This window comes from Drosophila takahashii, chromosome 2L (genome assembly GCF_030179915.1).
Source record: "Drosophila takahashii strain IR98-3 E-12201 chromosome 2L, DtakHiC1v2, whole genome shotgun sequence".
Classification (NCBI taxonomy): domain Eukaryota; kingdom Metazoa; phylum Arthropoda; class Insecta; order Diptera; family Drosophilidae; genus Drosophila; species Drosophila takahashii.
The window spans coordinates 21325343-21348599 of record NC_091678.1 but is presented as its reverse complement, the minus strand read 5'-3'; the positions used below and the strand labels follow the sequence as shown (position 1 = coordinate 21348599).

Sequence of the window (23257 nt, the reverse complement as noted above, 5' to 3'; positions counted from 1 at the left end):
TCACGTTTAAAAGTTATTTTTATACGAAAATAGCCACTGTTGCCAGCTCGAACGATTAACGCTCCCTGAGTATTGAATTTTGTGGGAGGGTATCCGAACTGTATTTTAGGGTCCTGGAATCAGTAAATTTGCACTTAAGACTACGACTGAGAAAATATTAGAAAGTCTATTTAATGACGAGTGTAATAATTTTTCGTCACAAATGTTGATATCAGAACTTTTGTATGTTGAAGGTGCGCTCGTCACTAGTTTTTTACCTCGTTAAGAGGTGTTTTTATTTGATTTCAGTTTAAAGAAAAAACAAAATAATTTAAAATATATGTACTTAAAGGTCATGTACGCTTTTAATTAGTTAAATGCTCCTGTCATACAAAAAATCACATTAGTATGTTAACACACCACCATGGTTCCAGTTCCCTAAACCTATCTCAAAGTGTTCACGATTAATAAGTCATGTGATACATTACGTTGTCCCTCTTTTTTTCCACTCCCAGCCATTTACTTTATCTGAGGGGCAAAAGTAAATTGTCATATATCATAAATGAGCAGAGCCATGTTGACTTATTAAGTGCCAGCCACGGCAGCTTTCTCATCATCCACGGGAGCGTATCCCCGCGTCCTGTGTGCTTTCCCCATATCCTGATCCTGCCCTGCATGTCCTTTGTCAAGCTGTCACTGAATGCCTGCGTTTTTGTTGGTTGTGCGACCCTGCGGGTTGTCGTTCTCACATATGTATGCAAATGAAAAAAGAAAGCAGCCAAAGTGGCTTCTGACTCTTTCCCTGGCTGGGTGGCTTGTGTGTCGCACAATTGCGTGGGTAAGGAACTCGTGGCCATCCATCATGTGTCCCCTGGCAAACGATGCATTCAATTTGTCATTTCTGCCGCGGCCACAAAAGGTAATGCACCTTCAGGGGCAGTGGCTCTTAAAAAGAACTTAGAAAATACAGCACGCTACTGATAAATAAAGCTAAATAACAGTTGATGGCAAATTCTGTTCGTGTTGGAGCCCTAGATCACGAAAATACCACTAATTTTTTTTCGATGGCAAAGTTTTTTTTAAAAGATTTTTATAACCGTTACTCGTAGAGTAGGAGTAAATTTAATTTGGTTGCGTTTAATAATACCTTCCAAAATGTAGAACAACTTTTCAAAATCGAAAAATTTACTACAAAGTTATGATCAACAAGGGAGAACGCTATAGTCGGGTAGGTGTCCCGACTATCAGATACCCGTCACTCAGCTAGCAGTGCAAGGGAGATATAAAACTTTAATTGCGCCTAACTTTTTAATGAATGGTCTGATTTGAAAAATGTTTTCTACATTTCGATAGGTATTTCTAAACACTTTAAAATTGCATTTATATATTTTGACAATCCTAAAAGATGTGGCCGCCAGTTACATTTTAAATTCCTTTATGGTGAGCGTTAGGGGGGGCGTGGCACCTCGATGAAACAAACTTGCGCAGTGTAGGAAGCCAAATAATATGTGTGGGAAATCCCAACCTTCTAGCTTTTGTAGTTTCCGAGATCTCAGCGTGCATGCAGACAGACAGGCAGACATGGCTAGTTCGACTCGGCTAGTGATCCTGAATAGCTGTTACATACTTTTGCACGAATTGAATATACCCTTTTACTCTTCGAGTAACGGGTATAAAAATAGAAACAGCCGCTATATTGTATTGACGACTGCATATCTTCATCTCCCTCGCACTTCATTTAGATGAATAACGGGTCGAAGTACTCGACAATAGCGTTATCTCTTGTTTTATTTAAATAAAGTCCTTGTACACCTCACAATCTAGTTGGTAGGCGATGACTAACTTAGTCCTGACTGATCGAACTAATTTAATGGTGACGCAGGAACTTGTTTACGCCGATTTCCCTTTTTTGCCTCCAAGAACGTGGGATGCTGCCCGATGACGTCGATTCCGCCAACACAGGTTGAAATTTATTTCGCTCTTTACCCAGTTTTTCCTATCTTCTTTTTCCTCCGGAAATGTTGACACATTTTCTCCCCATGCGCTCTGTTGTATGCAAAACTTTTTATGGCTGCGACATTGATTGGCGTGCAAATCAAAAGTTGAGGATTGCAACTGAAGTGGCAAAACGCGCTGGGATATGCAAATGAAAATGTGTAATTGTGCATATATGGATTTGATTGAGGGTGCATTCATCATAAGCTACAATTTCCGAGTTGTGGAAAAATTGAAATTAAATTTCGCCGGAAGTAGATGAAACTGCGACGCAATCGGTGGAGTTTGTGGAAAAGTGAGGGAAACCCGCAGGGGAAAGCTTTGCCCTGCGAACGAGCAACTAATTGACAAACGCCCGTGGGTGTGTGTGAATAAGGACGAAGGCCCTTGGGCCCGGAAAATCAGGTTACACGAGTGGAAAACCCAACGCTTTTCAAATGCGCGATGCCGTCGTCGGAATTGCCTTCTAATTAGTGTTTATTGTTTCTCGTTGCGCTAAAGGTGTGGGCTAATTGTGATTATCGCTGAGCTTGTGTGGGTGTTACGGGAAGCTGTCAAGCGAACATACATTTAAAGCTATGGGAAATGACGTCAGAGAGCAGGGATTGGGAAGTGCAATCAAAAAGTAATCCTGTAATTTAACTACCCAACAATTTAACAAGCAAGTCTTCAAGTCCAAGTTGGACCACTATTTTAAAAATTCTTACAAAATGTTTAGAAATAAAAAAAATTTGTTTTTATAAAAGAAATAAATAGTGATTTCAACGGCTTAAAATATTTGTAAAATTTATATTTGGGTTATATCATTTTATGAAGCATTTTGAAAACGTTTTAGAATAATTTTAAGATAATGGATGGATAAATCCCATTCCCCACTCGGTTGAAAAATGAAAGAAATTTGGGTATTTAAAAAGTATGCAACAAGAAATTTCTTCTGAAATCTCCCCACAACCAAATCTTGGATTTGCCACTAATTAGGTACTAAATAAAGTGCTTAAAATAAGTGAACTAACCTTATTAGTTTTTTCCGGGCTTTTTTTATCTCTTCCGTTTTACCACTCGAAATTCCGTTCTAGTTTATCTAATTTTTTTATTGAGCTCCGGACACAATCAAAACGAAAGTCCTTGAAGGGAGAGCAGCAATTGAAGCGTAATTATTTGCTACGGCGCATTTCCTTGGCCGTGTGGCGTCGCCGGTCAAATGGCCAGAACCAGAACCGAAACCGAATCCAAGCCGGACGGAGAAAGTCCGGACGGAATGGACTGGGGATGGCACCGACGTATCTTGGCACTGGGTCAGTGGCGCAGCATGGGATTTGCCGTTGTTATTGCTGTTGCCGCTGTGATTGGTGTCCTGTCTGTAAGTCTGAGCCAAGTAATCAGAATAATTACATGGCCCTAATGGCAACGAGGCAGAGGAGCTGGCAAAAAATGCAGAGCTCTTTCTCATTTCGCAGTTGGCAAGGAATTGACTGGGGAATATTGGGCTGCCTACGAAATAATTTGCATGCAGTTGCAAAAATTGTATCCTTTGTAATAATATTTTATTTATTTAATTTTACCTCAAACTATTCTTAGTATTTTTAGCAAATCTTTACGTTACGGCATAAGAAGGCTCAAGGACAAATGCTGTTATTTTCTTTGATTTTATTTGTGTTTATTCGTAAGCAGATCCCACAGATCCATGACAAATATTCAGTGTTTTTCCTTTACACCCCCTTTCCAACAAAACAATATCCTTACTTTTTGATTAGTTTTTGTTGCTCACTCGTCCAACCGAAATAAAATTAAACAACAACAAAATCAAAACAACCGCAGGCGGTAGGCCATGAAGTGATGTAAACGTGACACGAATATTCACGCACGACTCATGATTCACTTGTTGCTAGCTCAAGCGGAAAATCATAGATTTTGAAACACTGAGCTACAATTAAAATTGGAACAGTTTAGAAAAAAAAACATAATTTATGTTTTATAGTTAACCGTTATCTTAAATTATTACGAAGACTTTTAATGAATCTTTTAAACTTATTTTTAACTATAATCTTCACTTGCTCATCTCTAGTCAGGACACCATATGCCGGCAACTTAAGACAATACCAACAACAATTGCCAACAAATCTCCCACGCATTTAGACACAAATTGTTATCAATGAATTAAAGCAAACACAAACACCGTACCGGCAAAATTTACGAGAGTTGCGATGACGTAGGTAAATTCAAAATAAGGATTCTGTCCGGATTCTGTCATCCGCGTCCGAGTCCTTACAGGATATCTGAGATTGTGCGGCTTGCTTATATAGGTTTCGCTCTCCTAAAAAGCCGTCGAAAAACTCGCTCCCTCTTAAGTTTTCTCTCTCTCTTTTTGTCAGGGGAGTATTCAGAAGAGGGTTTTATGGAATTGATGTTTATAGTTGCCTATGCTGTAAATATTTTTTTGCAAAAACGACGGATTCACAAAATCTATGTTTTAAAGATTTATTTTAATCTCTAAAATCTTACGCTGATATTAATATATCAAGGAAGTTTTTGCCTAAATTGTCAATAAAAATAAATATTTATTTATTTTATTTAAATGTTCAAATTTTTTAATTTAAATATTTTTTAAATATTTATAGTACAGTTTTCCACCACCTATTCAAGCTATCAACCTTCAGCCGGTTAGACAACTATCGATGGTTCTCTTAGCGAGTACTCCTACCAATAAGCGTTGCAACAGAAACAATCGATAGTATCCGTTTACGTTTCACCTCTAGGCAAAGTGGGCACGATTTTTCTGTTTTTTAACCGAATTTGTTAATTTAATGTAACAAACAAGCGCCAAACAGATAGAAAACGGTCGGGAAAATGTGCGGCATCAAGTTATCCACTTAAGAATGTAAAAGATCTGATGGAAAATCGAGCGGGAAAAGCAGAGTGAGCGAAAATTCAGTGAGTGCGCGTGTGGGGAGAAGAAGAAAAGTGGAAATACAACGCTGAAAATTAGCAGCGGCAAAAAACGTTGTAAACAATTGTAATGTGCTGAGGACATAGCCGCCCAGAAAGGATCGATCAAAATGACGGAAACCTTCGACGAGGAGCTGTTCGAGACGCGACTGGAGGCGCTAAAGGACACGCAGGAGGGTATCCAGCAGATGTCCAACTGGTGCCTGCAGCACCGCTCGAACCACAAGAAGATCATCCAGTGCTGGCTGAACGTCTTCAAAAGGGGTGAGTTTGAAGTGCTTCCCCCGGTGCCCAAGCTAATGACGATCCTAATATTCCCAGTTCGCGTGGACCATCGCCTGGTGCTCTTCTACCTGGCCAACGATGTCATCCAGTACAGCAAGCGCAAGCGCTACGAGTTCGTAGAGTGCTGGGCCACAGCCCTTCAAAGAGCCACCACCATGGTGCGGTATGTATTTCCGGGCGGAAAGGATGCAGTATCTGTCTTTTAGATACTAGAATTCACTCAACCAAGTTTAAAATTTAAAGATCTTGGTAGTTCTTGACATGGTATCATTTGAATGTATGATAATCATATATCAATACTTGGGAGACCGAAACTTAAAATACCCTTTATTTAATAATTTTTATTATCTTAAGATCCCTAAACTTAAAATGCCTTTTATTTTATTATATTTATTATCTTAAGATCCCTAAACTTAAAATGCCTTTTATTTTATTATATTTATTATCTTAAAATTCCTAAAAAATGATAATCATTTATCAATACTTGGAGACCGAAACTTAAAATTTTCTTTATTTAATTATTTTTAGTATCTTAAGATCCCTTAACTTAAAATTCCTTTTATTTAATTCTTTTTATTATCTTAAGATTCCTATGATAATCATATACCTATCAATACTTTGGAGAACAAAACTTAAAATTCCCTTTATTTAATTATTTTTATTATCTTAAGATCCCTAATAAATGATAATCATATATCAATACTTTAAAATTAAATAAAATTCCCCTAACTTAATTATTTTAAAAGAAAATGAAAGTATTGAAATTATTTTATATGTGTACCGCTTATCATATCAAATTACACCCTGATATCATAATAAAAATGCATATATTAATTAAGGAATTTAAAAAAAACCCTTCAACGAACAAACAAACATCAATGTAAAACCACTACTTAAATATAAACTTACCTCTAAATATTATTTTATTTTCCCCTTCAGCGACGAGCGCGTCAAAGACAAAATCCTGCGAATCTTCAAGATCTGGGAGCAGCGTGAGATTTACAACGAGGAGTACCTTAGCGACTTGAGCGGCCTGCTCAACATAGCGCCGCCCAAAAAGTCCCAGGTCGATGTGAGTGACGAGTTCCAGAACGCCACTCTGATAGCCCAGGTGAGGGAGTGCGTCGAACTGGCCGAGACCACCGACAAGAGCATGCAGAAGCTGCCCAAGCCGCCAACCTTCGAGATCGAGGTGATCAAGCAGCAGCTGAAGGACAAAAGCCACTCCGGGGACATCGAGAAGGAGGTGGAGCGGTGTGTGGCCTTCATCAATGCCTACAACAAGAACCTCCAGAACGAGATTAAGAGTCGGAAGGCGGTTTTGGCCAGTATTGAGGCGGCAAAAAAGTTCTACGAACACCAGGGCAAAGAAGTCAAGGTGGTGGCCAGTGTAAGTGTATTAATTTTGGTAATAATTTTAAAAAGGTCTAAAATTAATTGTTTTACAGGCCTATAAAAGTTTTGGCACGCGCATTAAAATAGTGAAAAGAAAGCTGGACGAGACCATACCCAACCTGGCTAGCCCCATACCCTCGCCGGACGTAAATGCGCCCTCGCCCGAGCGCGATGCAGATCTCCAGTTGCCCGATGAAAATAATTTGCCCATAGTAGCTATAAACATAAGTTTTATATTTGCCTCAATTTGATCAACTTACTTCCTTAGCAGAACCTTTTCGGTGGCGGTCTTAATGGCTTCACAAGTTATCTGGATGGTGGCAAGCTGCCCTTTGACATCAACGACTTCAAGCGGGACTCGAAGGATCGGGGAAGTGCCATCGAAGTGATCGGTTCGCGATCGGATGACGAAGCCTATGTGCCGAGTGCCAATTTCTACAAGCCCGAGGCCATTTCCAGTTCCGACAGCAGCTCCATACCGGGCCTCGGTGGCTCCGCTGAATATACTCCCAATCCGCCCTTGTTTGGCTCGAGCAGCCAAGAGCAATATGTCCCGCCGCCGCCCTCACATCTTTACGGTGGCAACGGAAACGGCGGCGGCAGTGGCGGGCAGGACAACCAGTATACGCCTGCGCCGATGCCGCCGCCACCGCTGCCACCCTCTCTTGGACCCTCCGGTGGATCAGCGGATGATTTCAACAGCACCTGGAATATGAGCATGTCCTGGACGCCGCTGGACTCTAGCTTAAATAGCAGCGGAGCAAGCTCCTCCTCGTATGCGAACCAATCCACTCCCCACTCGCCGCCGCACTTTGACAGGAAAGGCAACTCCGCGGCCGCCCCCATCGAATATAACGAGCATTTGCATACCAATTCCGCAGCGCTGGGCGCCGAGGATGTGGACCATCGCACCCTGCAGCTGCCGCCGGCCTTCGATTTCGGTGCAAAGCTTGGTTTGAGCAAGGACAAGTCCAGGCAGCTAGTGGACATTGATCACAGGAATTTAATATCGCTTACTGGTTCTCCGGGCGGAGCAGAAAAGGTAAAACAAATATTTATTTATATTTTATTTATTGCTTATAATATAATCTTTTTGCAGGACTTTGCTGGCGGCGATGTTGACTACCGCATTGTCCCAAATCCCAGTGATGAAGGCATCATGGCTCCCCCTGGGAATAACTATGCCAAAAACAAGACCAGCTCACCGCTTAAATCCAATGCCAGTAAGTGGGAGTAGTAGTATATCAATTCACAAAACCAAATCACAAATATATTTCCTCAAACAGGCTCCTCATCTGAATCGGATCGTGTGGATGGCGCTGCACGCTATGATCCTGCTGACATGGTAATCGATATGGACATGTCGGATGATGACATCGATGACACTTTAAGAGGTAATGGTCAAACTATATAGATAATTCGTAGTAATAATTGCCTAAAATTTACTTTGTAGAACCCAAGGAAGATAATGGGGAAGCTGATCCCGAGGCCAATGGCGCCCTGACGCCTTCGCGACCGGTTTTGCTGGAAACTCCGGCTGAGTTTATTAATCCTTGGGAGACGAACAATAGTTTTATGGGACCACCATTGCCCGATGACGAGGATCAGCAGCAGCAGCAGCAACATGAACAGCAGCAACAAGAGCTGCAGCAACATCATCAGCAGCACCAGCATCAACAGCAGCAGCCGCCTTGGAACCAAATGAATCCCATGCAAATGGGAGGAGGGGGGGCACCGCCACCCCCGCGACCTCCATATGGACCACCCTTCCCGCCCTTTCAGCGTTTCCCTGGTCCACCGATGAACGGTCCCGATGGCATGCAGCGCGGGCGTGGCAGAGGACGGGGCTGGAACGGTCCCGGACCGGGACCTTTTAGACCGCCTTATCAACGGATGCCTGGTCCAGGATTCGATGGACCTGGCCCAGGACCGCGGCCATTCTTTCCAAGGGGAGGAGGACCCGGCGGTCCGATGCGTGGACGCGGGCGCATGCGTGGTAAAGCTTGGATGATGTAATTACGTATTTTATAATTCTACAAAAAAGAGAGAATCCCTAATTTTAGACTTCACCTATCTCACTTTGATTTAATTTAACAAAAAAGTGTATTGTATAGAACAGATAACACATTAACCCCAAACAGTTGTCTTGGTTTCCCTTTGGGCGGTGGGCAGATTACGTTGACAGAAAGTATTGTACATTGCTTTGTATAATTTTACTTGCCCATGATCGTTACTCTAAGCCGCGGGTTTTCAAAATATTTCATTGTAAAATTAATTAAAAAGTATATTAATTGTGTAATTCAATTTTATTTTGGACTTTTTCTGCGTTAGGATAAAAGAAAACTAAACAGATTTCCTAGCAAAAAGAAACACAATTTATAAACGAAGCTTAAATAAAATTAACGTCAGCCGTGGTTGAGTTATTTTCTGATATAAATTATGGCAAATCATTCTGCAATAATCCATCGTTATTAAGCCAACGTCTTTAGCCTTCATCCAGGGGAGAACCTAGGACAAACACTTGCAAAGACTTACAATTTACACTTTCAGCGTATCTTATGTTAGTGTGTTGACTTAGATTAATTATATATTCTCTATTAATTAGTTAGTGCGCCTTCGCTTATAGTTCTTAGTGCTAATCATAAATATCAATTATTGTAAATAGTTATAAAATTAGTCCAAAAATTAATTGTTACCATAACTCAAGAAATGCTATGCTCTTCACTAATTGTCAATGATAATTATCTTTTACAAATATATCAAAGTTTCAATTTATTACTTAACTATGTGGCAATGAACATGACGAACAAAAGTTTCCTTTGGAAAACCGAAGTTTAAAGGCCTTTTCGTTGAACTTGGTCTGATCCTTATAATGGAAACTATAGGTTGTTTGCAACTTTGACAAGATTGGCAGCTATAAAATATAGCTATCCGATATTTCTCAAACATTTCTAGCGTTTATTTTTGCGAGTAAACTGCATAACAACAAGCGGACCCACTGTTTAATAATTTATAAGCTTAATAGGCTTATCCTAGGGTATAAACAAATATTTTTTTTAAATCAGTTTTTTAAAAAAAGTTATCTAAACAAGAAAACAACCGTGAACCCCGCTTTTTACTGTTTAGGAAACTTTTTCAAGCTTATATTTGTTGTTTTTTTAAATAAATTTTTGTTATTATTTAGAAATTGAGTCTCTATTTAAAATTGCATTCAAAGTATCAGCTATGTTACAAAAAATGTAATTCAATATTAAGCAAAGACATAGTGAAGAGCATTTTTCTGAGATTTATTTTGGACTCTGGCAATATAACCTAGTTATAGTAAGATAAGTTAGTACCCTGTATTTAGTTGTATAAATACAAACATCAATGTGATATTTGAAATTTAAATATTAACGTGCGGGGCTTTTGATTTTCACGAACACTGTCTTCCGGTTGGGATTCTGGATCCACCCACAGTTCCCATACATTTACAAATGAGTATATTTAAATCAATTTTCATCTACCATTCGGAGGATCTAAGGCAGCGACTGTTTTCCCTTAGTGTTTACCTGTTGACGTTTGCAGCATTTAATCACTTCTGTTTTGGAGTTCCCTCACTTTGTGTCGGAAGTCGGAACTCATTAATTCCCTGTTGGTAACTGATGTTTTGACCTTTACTTTGGGTTCGTGGGTGTGGCACACTCCCTACATAGCCAAGCCGCTCTCATCTCTTAAGGATAACAAAGATACCCTTTTCTGGCTGAGTTGAAAGTGTGGCGAATGTAAACAAATGTTGGGGAGAAATTGAGTTTGATTAATGGCTTTTTATTTAGAACGTATTTACTTAAATTTATTTTCTGAGACCGCCAACCATATAAAATGTGTAGTTCATATGTATCTAACTTATATTATATTGATTAGTTATTTATAATTTGATATTCGACAAGTATTCTTGATCAGAATCAATAGCCAAAAATATTTGCAGCTTGTGTATTACCATATCTCTCTCACTTTTTTACTTAAGGAACGGGTATTTGATAGTCGAGGCATTCGACTTTATCCATTTTTTGTATTTGATAGTCGAGGCATTCGACTTTATCCATTTCGTATTTGATAGTCGAGGCATTCGACTTTATCCATTTATGTATATAATTTAAAAGATTATTTTAACATACATATGTGCACATTTACTGCACTAAAATACTTCTCTTAGTTATCTGGCAATCCTTGAAATTAATAGATAAATTATTATTTCTGAAATATTTTGAAGGACCAAAACTATTTTATTTCATTATGTATACAATTTCCCCCGATTTACCTTCCATAGGATTCCAATTGAAAAATTTAAATATTATGTTCTTTTTATTTTTATTAGACAATTATTGCATACAATTATTTACAACTACGATAATAAACTAAAATCTAACAGCCTTTATAAGTTTTCCACTAGGTCGAAAGTGTTGCTGCAACACAGTCCGCAAAGGGACTTCCGCTTGAGGGAAGGATGAAGGATCGTCCGACTGTCTAGTAGTCTCTGGAGAGCAACGTGACCAAATCTCCGATGTATGCCTGCGCCATTTGCAGAGTTTCGTATTTAGACAGTCGTCGATCGTGGCCCAGAGAAGGAACCACATCACGCAGCTTGTCGAAGGCATCGTTCAGGCTGTTCATGCGCCTCCGTTCGCGGGCATTGGCCGCCAGTCGCCGCTTCTTCAGGACTTCGCCGCCGAATCCCGTGGAGGATCCGCTAGTCGATGAGGCGGAGGATGCGGATGATGACATGGAGGTGGACAGCTTGTCGTACGGTTTGCTCCTTTGCTGTTTGTTCCAGTACTTTGAGCTCCTGCCCTGGATCTTGCCCAAAGGATTCGATTGGTGCTGCTGCTGCTGTTGCTCCTGGGCACTCAGCATGTGCTCCAATTCCAGGACAGCCGGAGTATCGTAGTACATCTCCAGAGAGCAACTGTTAGTTCCATCTGACTGACTATCGCTGGTGCTGAACTCCTGCTGGTACATCAGCTGCTCCAACTGCTGGAAGGTATCGTTGCCCAGGAACTCGGGAATCGCTGGGGACTCGTCGGGGAAGTAGAACTGCTCCATTATCTCGTTGTTGGTCAACATGTTTACTTTTGCAGGCTCAAGGGACAACTGAAGTGGAGTGATGATGATCGGTCTTTATATAGCTGCCTGCTGAAACCCAGACTCTGACGTGATTGGTTCAGTTTGTGTGCCCTGCTACCTGATTCGCTGTCTCGAACTGATCTGATCCTCTCAGGTACCCAAATACCTACCTCTTGAGGATCAAGAACACAGCCCGTGCCCTAAATTGGCTTGCGGTCAAAACGTTTAATTGTCCCTTGCCTGCAGCTCTCTCCCTCTTTCGCCCAGGTATTCACTGTACAAGCTACAGGTCGACTCCCTTTGTTTGACCTGTCATTTGGCTACCGTCTGTAATCATACCTCTTTTGTTATATGCGCTGAAATTGACTTTTTATAGTCAAACAATTGTTGCCAAGGTCAGAATGCGAACAAACAACGGCGTCTGGTCATGTGGGAATCGTTTCCACAATTTTTGCGTCCATCGAGGATCCCTCACGGATCATCTTCCTTGCATGTCTGTGGTCTAGTAAGTGTTGGCTTGGTTGGGGCTTCCAGCTCTCGGACAGAACAAAGAAGAAACAATTTGTTTTGTGTGGTTTGCAACTTTCGATTTTAGTCAATTGTACCTCTACTTTATTGGGTCAAATTTAAATAGGCGTTTAAAGTGGCTTTCTCTGAACTCCCAGACATGCTTTTTACGGAGGGAGTTGTGGCTTACAAACCGAGAATTAGTTAAAGGTTCACAAATATTGTAAGATTATCAAGGAAAATTGTTGAAAGTAAAATGTAGGTTCTATATATACATTTACTTTATAAACTAAAATATCAATTGACTTTAAACAAACAGACTAACCCTGCTTTTTCGTAAAAAAAAAATAAACTTGGTAAAAAATTGTCCCAAACCACACACATTTTTAATTCTACCAATTAAATAGGTGTGTGTCTTTTTGTTTTTGTATTTGTATTTGTTGTTGTGAAAGTAACTATTTGATTAGTAGAATTGACAATGTTGTGGTTAGGGACTGTTTGACAATTATATTGGTTAATTTTACCAAGTTTTTTTTTATGTGTAGTCAAAGTAAACTCTACATTTCATATTTAACATGCGCACGAAAAATCAACCCTAAGTAGATACAAAGAAATCCTTATACATAACTATTAATTAAGTTTCAAATTTTCAACATTTTAAAACAATCTAGATTCACATTAAAAAAAAATAATTTTCTTTAAAATTCTGAAACAGTCTGTTACTCCCCCGCCCTTGAACATCCATTTGAAAGATCTGCTTTCCTCATCGTAATCATTTTAAGATCCTGCCCTGCTCAAGCCCACTTTCAAGTAGCCGCATCGAAAGGTTAATTAACTCCACAGACTCGCAGCATTAGAAGGAAAATCAATTCGAATAGTTCGCTGAATTTCTAAAGAAACAGAAACAGAATTTTTAAAACAATTGAAAAACACTGCCCGTGAAGCGCCGAGCATGGATAAAGAGTACAAATGATGCCACTGCAAGATGGCCCAGATATTTCACACAAATTGTCAAGAAACAAAGTGCCGAGCCGACAAAGGAACGTGACGTTTGATCTTGACGGTGATGATGATCGCTGATGGATCGATCGATCGACTTTGTTAAGAGTGCCACGCGACCGCAGCTTAGTGGAAATCCTGGCCCAGATCAGGCATTATGCTGCAATATTTTCGGGAGAAAGGCTCGCGGATAACCTAAAGATCGGCAACGCCTTCAAGAAAAGGATCTGGGATTTCCAATTAGCATTTTTCTGCGCTACCTGGGATTTCGAGCCGTTCTTTTTCCTTGGGCCTGTCAAAATAGCAACAATAGGTAGTTGGTTTGTGGGCGGTTCTGGTTGAAAGTAGGCCCCTCTCTCTATACCCGTTTCTTTTCATCTGACCAACAATAGGTCAACTGATGATAATCCTCGGCTGCGTCAGGCGGTTGCATGTTCCTGGGTTTTCCCTGCCAGATTAATCGTTTTCGTTTTGCGGATTAGTGGTTGGCGCTAAATTGCGAAAATGCGATTAGAAGTCAGAGTCCTGGACTCTCCAGGAATTCCATGGGAATCACTTCTTGCTCTACACTTGTCGATCCCACTCTTTGGTATACAATGCCGAACAATGGATCGATATATGCTGGTTTTTGTTCCCATTGTTGGTCAGAAATGAATTCGACTTTAGTCCCATTGTGCCGAGCATAATTACCATGTAATAATCTGGAATTATGAATTATTATATGCAACGATTTGTTTGTTTCCAAGTAAATTTGTTGTGGTCTTCGAATTTTTGAGAAAACACAGGTGCCCAAAAATATCCAGACAGCATGTCTGCCAAGGACTTAGAAAGAGGTTTAATTGCGTGAAAATTGTAAGTTTAAATGTAGTAGAAAAATTGTTGTGGAAAATTTACATCATTCTTTCTTTTACGTACATTTAAAATGTAAGGCAATCTTCAAAATATAGGAATTTTCCGAATTTCAAAGTGGGATTTTCTGGTTATATCAAAATTATTTGCGTTAAAAGTATAATTATTTTCAGGCCCAAGAAAGCAAAGTTTAAGACCGGCTAAATAAAATGGTTCACAACAGGAAAATTGGTAACATTTATAAATATTTAAATGTTTTTCTTAGTAAAATTGGTTACATTTATAACCATTTAAATGTTTTTCTTAGATCCCTTGGGGCATGCGACAAATTCCACAAAACTCATTCCATAACTTAGACACACTTCAGGGTCTTTAAGGATACTTCTCCTACCCTGACTAACCCTTATTATCGACAAAATGTCCGTTAGGCTGCCAAGGATAGCGCCCTGAAAAAGTGTCAGGCAATTGCCAGAGTTTATGGGAATTTATTGACACTTGAGCGGTGATCAGGATAAAAACAGTAACAGAAACAGAGAGTGATCCTCGCAAGGACATGGGCAGGTAATCAGGGCCAAGTTGAAGTGCGACGCCGACCCTCCTTGATGGGTATCATAAATTGTCATCACATAAATAGTGCAACAACAGGATCAACTGCATCCCGGGTGACATTTATGACTCTATTGGCCGTCTGCCGTTGCTCCTGATTTTCACGATGCTCCTGCTGGTCAATCAGTGTCCTCTTTTACACGTGACCCGCTCTGATATCTTAATAAGCAGTTAATGGTAGCGGTAAACGATTCACAAACAAAGTTAAAGGCAGATAACCGAACCGAAAGCGGAAAGTGTTAATGGATGCTTTGATAAGGAAACAATGGAGCGGATATCGTTTGATATACTGGCAAATATTTCCGTTTGCCTCTTTGATGAGATAAAAATAATTGTTACTTTGTTATATCTAAAATTAAAGACCCACAATTACATAAATACATATCGCTAAGTCTTTATTTAAATTATTGGAAAGAACCGATTACAATGAATGCTGTGATTTATAATTATATTATACGGTTAGTCACAGTTCAATAAGTTTACACATAAATAAAATATTTGTCTAAAACATTCCATCAATGCCCACCCAAACTGTGAGGGTCTTATTACTTACAAACTAGGTGCAATATGAAATCATCAATTTTACAACCACAATCAACTGCGGTTATCTAATACTTTTTGCCTGGCTGTATGTTTAATCGTGAATTAGTAGAAGATAATTATATTCAATCACAAAGAGGTTAATATCGGTGTGAGTTCGGTTGGGGATGAGTTTCAAATATGATATTATTCATCGGTTGCGAAATGGTCCGCTTGGTTTTTGTAAATGTATGCATAAGTTTTCTGATATGACATTTTTGATTCAGATTTCTACGACATTAATTGTTTTGCGGGTCTGTGCGAATAAATATTAAAATAGCTACAACATGAAATTAATGTACTAGAGATATAATTTTCTAATAGGGTGAGACGATATGCATGATATAATCTTTAAAACTGTACCGAAAAAGTATCAGATAAAAAATATTTAAAGCGATCTTAGAGTCTGCAAGATTACGATTACAAATTCTTTAAAATATAAATAAAATCAGGTATATATAGGAATATGTTTGAATTTATATCAGCATACAAAATATGGTAATCTCATATTTTTCACTTTCGAATCGTCTCACCCTAATGGATTATATTTCTCGATGCCTAAAGCTGCGACACCGCACTAAAACACAAACAATGATCAAAGACCCCCTCGCAATTGGTTTAATCCGGTTACACTCCGGATTTTATCACTCATGAAAATGCAAATATCTCGCTGTCCAAGTCTAGAGCGTCGTGGATGTCACCGTACTGACACCATGGACGAGAATTGTGGGCGGCAACTCGGCGGTCAGTTCGGTTAGTAGTTCCATGTAGCTGGCGCTGCGTTGCGCGAAATCTGGAGTCGAGAGCTTCGGCGGAGCGGCCAGATAGATGAACGATAATGCCGTCTGATCCGAGCGTTCGCGTATGATTTGATTGGCTCGCTGCATGTAGAGCAGCGAGCGATTCAGAGTCTCCTCGCCCACCTCGTCATCATCCTCCAGCAATACATTATCCGCCTGAGCGGTAAACTGCTTAAGAGTGGCAGCATGTCGACTGAAATCGGTGTCCCGACTCCATTCCTGGATCTCCACAATGTCGGCTGTGATGCGCAGCTCCTTGAGGGATTGCTCCAGCTTCATCTTGGAGAAGATCTCCATCTGAGGGGCCTGAGTGTCAAAAGTGCTGGGGGGATAATTTATTTATAATTTATAATATAATAATATAATAATTTATTAAATGTATACATAATGTTATATAATTTCAACTTACCCCACTGTTCGCTCATCGTTGGCCTCGCACAGGAAAATTCTTACTCGCAGATGCTTCCATTTGGCCAGCATTATCACCGCCAATTGCATCATGAACAAGGACACCATGTCGAAGGGATCTCCAGATGTTGGATTAAACATATTGATGGGCCACACATCTATGTATTTTACATGCTTGCTTCTGCATTTTAAAATGTAAATTAAAATGAGCCCATAAGATTTAAATAAAATCTTCCACTCACATGGATATAAAATTTTTGTCCAATCTTTGGAAGTTCCTGCAAAGACACAGATTTTTCTTCATCCTAAGGGTGTCGCAAAGTATCTGGACGTATTCCTGGATTTGGAACTGCTTAGGATCGCCATCACGCCGAATGGGAAAGTTTTGGATTTCGCCGTTGTTAAAGTCATCCGTTTTATAGGGGGAGGAACCGCTGCAATAAGTTAATACATAATAAGTGATGTGGTATAAAAAGACATAATAGTTTACGTACTTTTGAAAGAAATCCCGGGGAGCCTCGTTGTCGTAGAATCCCAAAATAATTGTGTTCGGTTTCATTGCTCCGATTCCCGACAGGCGAATCAAGTGCTGGACTCCCTCCCGGATGCTCCGGCTCAAGGTGACCTCCGTGAAGGCCTTGACTCTCATGTGATCCAGGAACGACCACCACTGCTGGTTCTCCTCGGCATCTTCCACACCCTTGAAGTCACCCAACTTCACATGACCAATGATGTACAAACCACTCTTCTTCAGGTCATTGACAAAATCCACCAAGGGACAGCAGGAACGGGGTGATGAGACCAACAGCAGGATTTGCGGACGCCAGAATTTAACGTGATCCTTGCGGGGATCCAGCATCAACAAGTACTTTCGCACCTGGTGGAACATCAGGGCCTGGGAAATCGAGCCCCATTGAGCTGCTTGAGTGGCCGGCGAGAATAGGTGCAATGCAATCACAAGGATGAGACACAAAATAATGCAGGACGAGGCGTAAATGGGGTTGATCACAAACATCATGATCAGGGTGCCCAGTAATCCAACCAGACAGGTGTGCCAGGTGAAGTACTTGAAGAGCGGTCTAAAGTTTGGAGCACCCGTAAGCTCGATGCCCAAGCAAGCCAGGTTGGTGGCCAAATAGGACAGCATGAAAAGCACCGAATTAATCTGGGCAATGATGTTGAAGGATCCTATCAGCAGGATGCACTCCACGAGGCACCAGCTCACTGCAACCGCTGCTATGGGATTTCCCTTCCAAGTTCCATGAAGCACAAAGTTCAGCAGGCTTCCGAAGACTTGATCCTTAGACAAGGCCTCCAAAATCCTACTGGAACCAATCAGGTTGCTCAGACTGGTGGAAAAGGTAGCGGTCAAAATTCCAATCGCCGTAAATGGGGGCCACAGATTCACAGGCAACAAAAACAGATAATTATTCTGCATGGTGAGGTACGGAGTTGTGCAGCTCATCAGGAAGGACAGGATGATGTAGGAGACGAATGTGAACGCCACCGCAGATAGTGTTCCCCAGGGAATGCTCTTCGATGGGTTCTTTAGCTCCCCGGACATATTCGCTCCGGCCATAATTCCAGTAACTCCCGAAAACAGCACACCGAAGGTAGTGGAGAAATCCACTTGCTTTCCATTCGAAGTGTAATCATGGCCGTAGTGGGATCCCAGATTATCCCGCAGCGTGGTGGTATTGAGACCCGTATAGTCCAGAAATTGTGTAGTGTTTGATAAACTATTGTCCCCGGGTACGGGTATCTGAAATTGGAATATAATTTTTGTTATCGCAACGTTAAAAACTTGCAATTAACAAATCGTATAAAATAGGAACATGTATAAAAAATCAAGTACTTTTTATTTATGCTTTTTTTACAATAGCATGCAATCGGCACGCTCTCTTCATGACTCAAACAGTCTTATCAGTTTTACTTTGCCTTGTCTTGTTTTTGATATGTATTTAGAATAGGGGATTTAATAAACAAAACAAATGAAGATTATTTTGGTAATGGAACCTTGTCTTTAAAAGGGGGTTTTGCAAAACCAACTGCAATAATTTTTAGGGATAGGTTTGTCTTTTGTGAAGAACCTCCAAAGAGTTCAAATAATTAGGGGATTTACAAATCTAATTTTGTGATAAGTCTGAAATCTCACGATTATTAATATGGGAAACACATTCTAAAAACAACTTCAATGGCTAACTGAACCAAAAAGGATGTATCGCCACATTACTCATTCATAATTACTACTTTATAAATCAAACATAAATTTCTTGTAATTTTGTGAAAAATATTTTAGGTAAACCCCTTTAAGACAGTAATTTAATAAATATTTGTGAGTCAGCATTGCATAGTTTTTCTGACCAACTCCAACTGAATATTTATCAACTTCGATAAGCCTTGAACAAATATTTAAAATAAACCCAAATTGAGCCATAGATAGCCTAGATATTGATAGTCACATCTACACACAAAAAAATTTGCTTGGTAAAATTGACCAACAAAGATAGTTACGTAACTATTAAAATAGTTACATGTATTTTGTTTTTGCTTTGGGTTTGTGTCTTTGCTAATTGTGTGTATTTTGTTGTTGTGAAATGACAATTTACTTAGTAGAATTGACAATTTTGCTGGTTGGGGCCTGTTTGACAATTATTACAGTTGATTTTACCAAGTTTTTTTTTTGTGTGTAGATTGATAAGCAAGACAGGGCTTTTGCTAAATGAGCAATTGGTACACAGAAAAAATGTAAAAAGTTAAACAAATTTTGAAATTAATTGAAAATAATACTAATAAAAATAAACTAAATTTTCTAGCATTTTGGTTCCACATATAATTTGTCTAATCATAAAATCATTTCTTTGGAAAATTACTTATCGATACGAGAACTTTTTACATGCAAAAGAATTAGACATTTTTTTTCGGTGTACTACAAGATATCTTACCGTATCATTGGTGGCGCCCACAACCAGGAAACTGATGTACGTGGCGAACAGGCAAACGGTCACGGTGCCCAAAATAAGCACTGACGTCTTTGCGAACAGAGCGGCACCCACCAGGCAGACCAGCAGCTGCAGGGTATTTATCAAGCTGCTGGTAAGGAAGCGCCACCAAGGGCCATCCTCAAAAGGAGAGCCGAAGTGCCCACGCGGTCCGAAGTTATCCATGATACCCTCGGTGCAACCGGAAATGGCCATCGCAGATCCCACCACATTGGCAAAGAAAAAGAGGGTTCCGATCGAGCCACCAAACTCTAAGCCCAGCGTGCGACTGATCATGACTAGATAAAAATGTGATAAAATTGTGATTAAAAGATGTTAATAAAAATACTTAAAAAAAAATTAAATAACAATTAAAAGATGTTAATAAAAATATTTAAAAAAAAATTAAATAACAATTCATCGTTAGAAAAGTGTGAAAATTAGCGCATGAAATATTTGACAAGACTTTAAGTTATGATTGACTGGGCAGTCAACGCAAAATAAATGACCACAAGTCAGATAAAATATATTAAAATATTTCACTTGAGCGTAAGTGTACTTTTATTACTTGAAATATTTGTTGCATTAAAAAGGAAGTTCATTTCAAGACATTTTACTGTACATTTATCTGGTTTAAGGCAATGAATTCCATGTTTAATAAACCAGATAATTATATTGAATTTTTGTACTTATTTTCTGATTATGAGGAGTTGGCAACGGAATTAAATAAAATTTATATTTAAGGGTATATTAATCATGATGTTTTATACATCTTGTGGTTTTTTAATGTTTATCAATAGACCTCGGATTTTAAGTATACGTACTTATATATTCGCGTCAAAACATTATATTTCAAGAAAACTGCGGTGGGAAACACTGTTTTTAAAGATTTATCATAAGCTTAAATTACATTTTCTGTTTAAGTAAAATCCGAGATAAATTGATATAACAAAAAAATCTATCAACTCACAATAAACGCCTCCTCCTTCTATTGCTCCATTGGTCGAAATCGCGCAGACCGAAGCCACAGTGAAAAGCAGAATTGCGTAGGCTATGAGGAACTGCAGCAGGGTTATGTACAGGCCCGCATTTCCAACAATGTAACCTTAACAAAGAAAAGAGATACAATATAGTGGAAAAGTTCGATGGACCATCACAACAAGTGTTTTGTGACGTCACCGCCGAACTTACCGACTCGGATGAAAACCAAAGCACTAAACATGGACAGAGCCACCGGACTGAAGACTCCGGCGAATGTGCCCAGTGTGCGTCCGTTATTCCGTTCCGGATCCTGCATCCCGAACTCCACATAGCCATCGCCATCCTGCGGCGTGGGCGGGCGGTCTCCGCTGTTTTGGCTGCCGCCGAAAAGGGATCCGAAGCTGCGGAAAACGCTTCCCGAGCGACCGTTGCCGGAATTTGCAATGGGAGCCGTCTCCTGCTCCGCGGAAGCGCTCATCTCGATGTCCGTGGTGCGAGTGCGAGAAATCCGGAAACACTGAAAACGTCCAAGCGAACGCCTCTAATTTCCAGCTGTCGCAGACCAATCCAATAAGAATAATCACAATCACGGGCGGGGCTAGTTACGCGACAACGGGGTTCTATTCACGGGAAAGATAATGCCAACTACTTTAATCACCCCTAAAGTCATATAAAGTGTAAAATATTTAAATAACAAGACATTTATTGTTCTTAAACTGAATATTTCTGTTCATAAAATATTATAAATTGTTAGGTGTTGGAGCTTTCAACCCCCACTACGCCACTGAACTTTAATAGTATGGCATCACTCTCAAATATACTACAAAGTAGTGAAAAATATACTAAACTAAACAAATCTTTTTTCAGTATATATCGCATAAATAGCGATAGTTGGACAAATGTTTTGAATATTTATTCTTTTTTTTTTAATTATTTTGTAAACCCCCTGAACCTGCGCGAATATTGTCTACAACGTCGTGCACTTAAAGCTAAAAGAAACAAAGTCTTAAAAAATATTATATTTTCTAAAAACACAAGACATTTTATTAATATAAAAGCTTTTTTGCACCGTTACAGCGTTAAGTGTCTGTTTGACGATTTTACCGGATGCTCCATAGGTAATCTAATCAGCAGAAAATCATTTGTGAATATGAAATTAATTTTCCGTACCAGCGATAATAACTAAAAGCCCTTTAAATAAATTAAACATTTAAACACAGAAATCGCAAAATCCAAACGTTTCTAAATCTTTTTACATTTTCATATGAAAGAAATATTTAAAAAAAAAAGTACTTAAAAGCGAAATTTAAAATAGGAATCACCGATGGATGACCAAGCGTTTGATGATAAGGCATCATTGTCTCTAAGTATAGTATATAGTTAATTGGTCGGCATATCAAGGAATTGATAATAAAATATTGCTCTTCAAATAGATAAGTTTGGGTTTTCTTGGGGGTGTTTTTGTATAAAACTGACACCTTAGCCGTGCAATTCCTCAGTACGTAAAGTAAGTTTTTTTATAATGAAGACCTTGCAAATCGCTCTTGTCCTTTCTGCCATTTTGGCCATTGGTTTGGCTGCAAATGCCAGTTGGGGCGCCAAATTATCCAGCAGTAAGCTAGCTAGCACCCAGAACGTAACCATCCACAAGAAGGCAAATGTAAATGCGACCGTAAAAATTATTTTCCCAGTGGCGGTGAGTAGCTTTATATTTTACCCCTAATTAATAAGTATTTTAAACGTACTTCTTCTTTAAACAGGGCACGACCAACACCAAAACTATTCGGTACATAAGTATAATTGATAGGTTCACCAACAGCTCGGGTCCCGTCTCCAAGATAGCTCTGGGTGGTATTGGTTATTCATACGCCACAGTCAATGTCACAAGCCAGCCATCCCAAGGAATCAACGTCACTGCCCAATTCTGGGTCGATGCCTAAAATGCTCCGGCGCACTTCATGGATTATAATATAACAAAATATAAAAAAAATAATGTTCGCAAATTCTTTTCTTTTCAAATAAATATATTTAAAGAAGTGGCAACCAGACTGTGGAATCATCTTTAGTTAATAAAGAGGATAAAGGTTTTTTAGCTTGTCAAAATGTAACATACATATTGTACTCGTATTAGGATTAATATTTGGATTACAGAGGTTATTAGCTAATATATCATTGTCATAGTAAATATTGAGTTCAGTTATAAAAACATCGAGAAAAAAAAAGTTCTCATCGATGTTGTCTTCAGTATTTTCGATCTCTGGGTGTACTTGCTGTTATAGAGTTGCAATAATGTTGAAGATGTATTGCGCTTACAATTTTTTACAAATTTATTTCATAATTTCATTTACTCTCACTTGACAGGAGTAGCAAAAAAGTAAAATCTAAGAAAATTGGAAGAAGTCGTTAGACAATTCCAGACAATATCAATACAATTACTTATAAAAGCCATATTTAGACATCCTTGGACTCAGACTTCGTAAGATCGACAGTTGCACTGCTTTTTGAAGACTTTGAAATGTTGACATCTCAAAAAAATATCTTGTCATATTTAAAATGTTTGAGGGATTCGCATATTCGAATATTGGTCCATGAGCTCTTAAGGAAACAAGCAATGAATTTTGGGAATCTGAGCTGTATTTGTATTTTTTCATTTTCATACCTAGGCACATCAAAAACGCTCTGTTTTCTTGTTTAATTATTATTGTTAATCTTCTTCCAGGACTGAACTTGAGTTCAGGAGCGCAACAACTTAAGATATTATTATTGTTATTGATATTTTACGAAAAAACCGTTGCTTTTTAGTATGACCGTACTAGGGGCGCCTAACTACTGTTTGGTATGAAT

General features: G+C 39.2%; 4 protein-coding genes across 6 annotated transcripts; 2 read left to right on the top strand and 2 right to left on the bottom strand.

The window, feature by feature from the left end:
• The first annotated feature begins 4706 nt into the window (after positions 1-4706).
• LOC108067651 (regulation of nuclear pre-mRNA domain-containing protein 2) lies at positions 4707-9383 on the top strand. 3 transcript variants are annotated; one of them, XM_044394876.2, is made up of 8 exons: positions 4707-5184; positions 5242-5368; positions 6145-6595; positions 6654-6812; positions 6872-7642; positions 7700-7823; positions 7887-7994; positions 8054-9383. In XM_044394876.2, the coding sequence occupies exons 1-8, from the start codon at positions 5031-5033 to the stop codon at positions 8614-8616; spliced, it is 2457 nt and encodes an 818-aa protein (XP_044250811.1). In that variant the 5' UTR covers positions 4707-5030; the 3' UTR covers positions 8617-9383. The 3 variants fall into 3 exon arrangements, with proteins under 3 accessions (XP_044250811.1, XP_070074079.1, XP_070074075.1); XM_070217978.1 differs by having other exon boundaries at positions 6869-7642; XM_070217974.1 differs by having other exon boundaries at positions 6872-7823.
• A 1596-nt stretch (positions 9384-10979) lies between these two features.
• On the bottom strand, positions 10980-12424 carry amos (absent MD neurons and olfactory sensilla). Its single transcript, XM_017156740.3, has one exon. It carries the CDS (start codon positions 11701-11703, stop codon positions 11107-11109), a length of 597 nt encoding a protein of 198 aa, XP_017012229.2. The 5' UTR covers positions 11704-12424; the 3' UTR covers positions 10980-11106.
• Positions 12425-15033: 2609 nt separating this feature from the next.
• Positions 15034-21011, bottom strand: LOC108067649 (solute carrier family 12 member 9). Its single transcript, XM_017156780.3, has 7 exons — positions 20624-21011; positions 20403-20537; positions 19397-19731; positions 16946-18213; positions 16694-16885; positions 16453-16632; positions 15034-16365 (listed from the first exon to the last, which is right to left on the bottom strand). Exons 1-7 carry the CDS (start codon positions 20889-20891, stop codon positions 15924-15926), a joined length of 2820 nt encoding a protein of 939 aa, XP_017012269.2. The 5' UTR covers positions 20892-21011; the 3' UTR covers positions 15034-15923.
• A 902-nt stretch (positions 21012-21913) lies between these two features.
• Positions 21914-22354, top strand: LOC108067616 (uncharacterized). Its single transcript, XM_017156726.3, has 2 exons — positions 21914-22109; positions 22174-22354. Exons 1-2 carry the CDS (start codon positions 21936-21938, stop codon positions 22351-22353), a joined length of 354 nt encoding a protein of 117 aa, XP_017012215.2. The 5' UTR covers positions 21914-21935; the 3' UTR covers position 22354.
• The last annotated feature ends 903 nt before the right edge of the window (positions 22355-23257 follow it).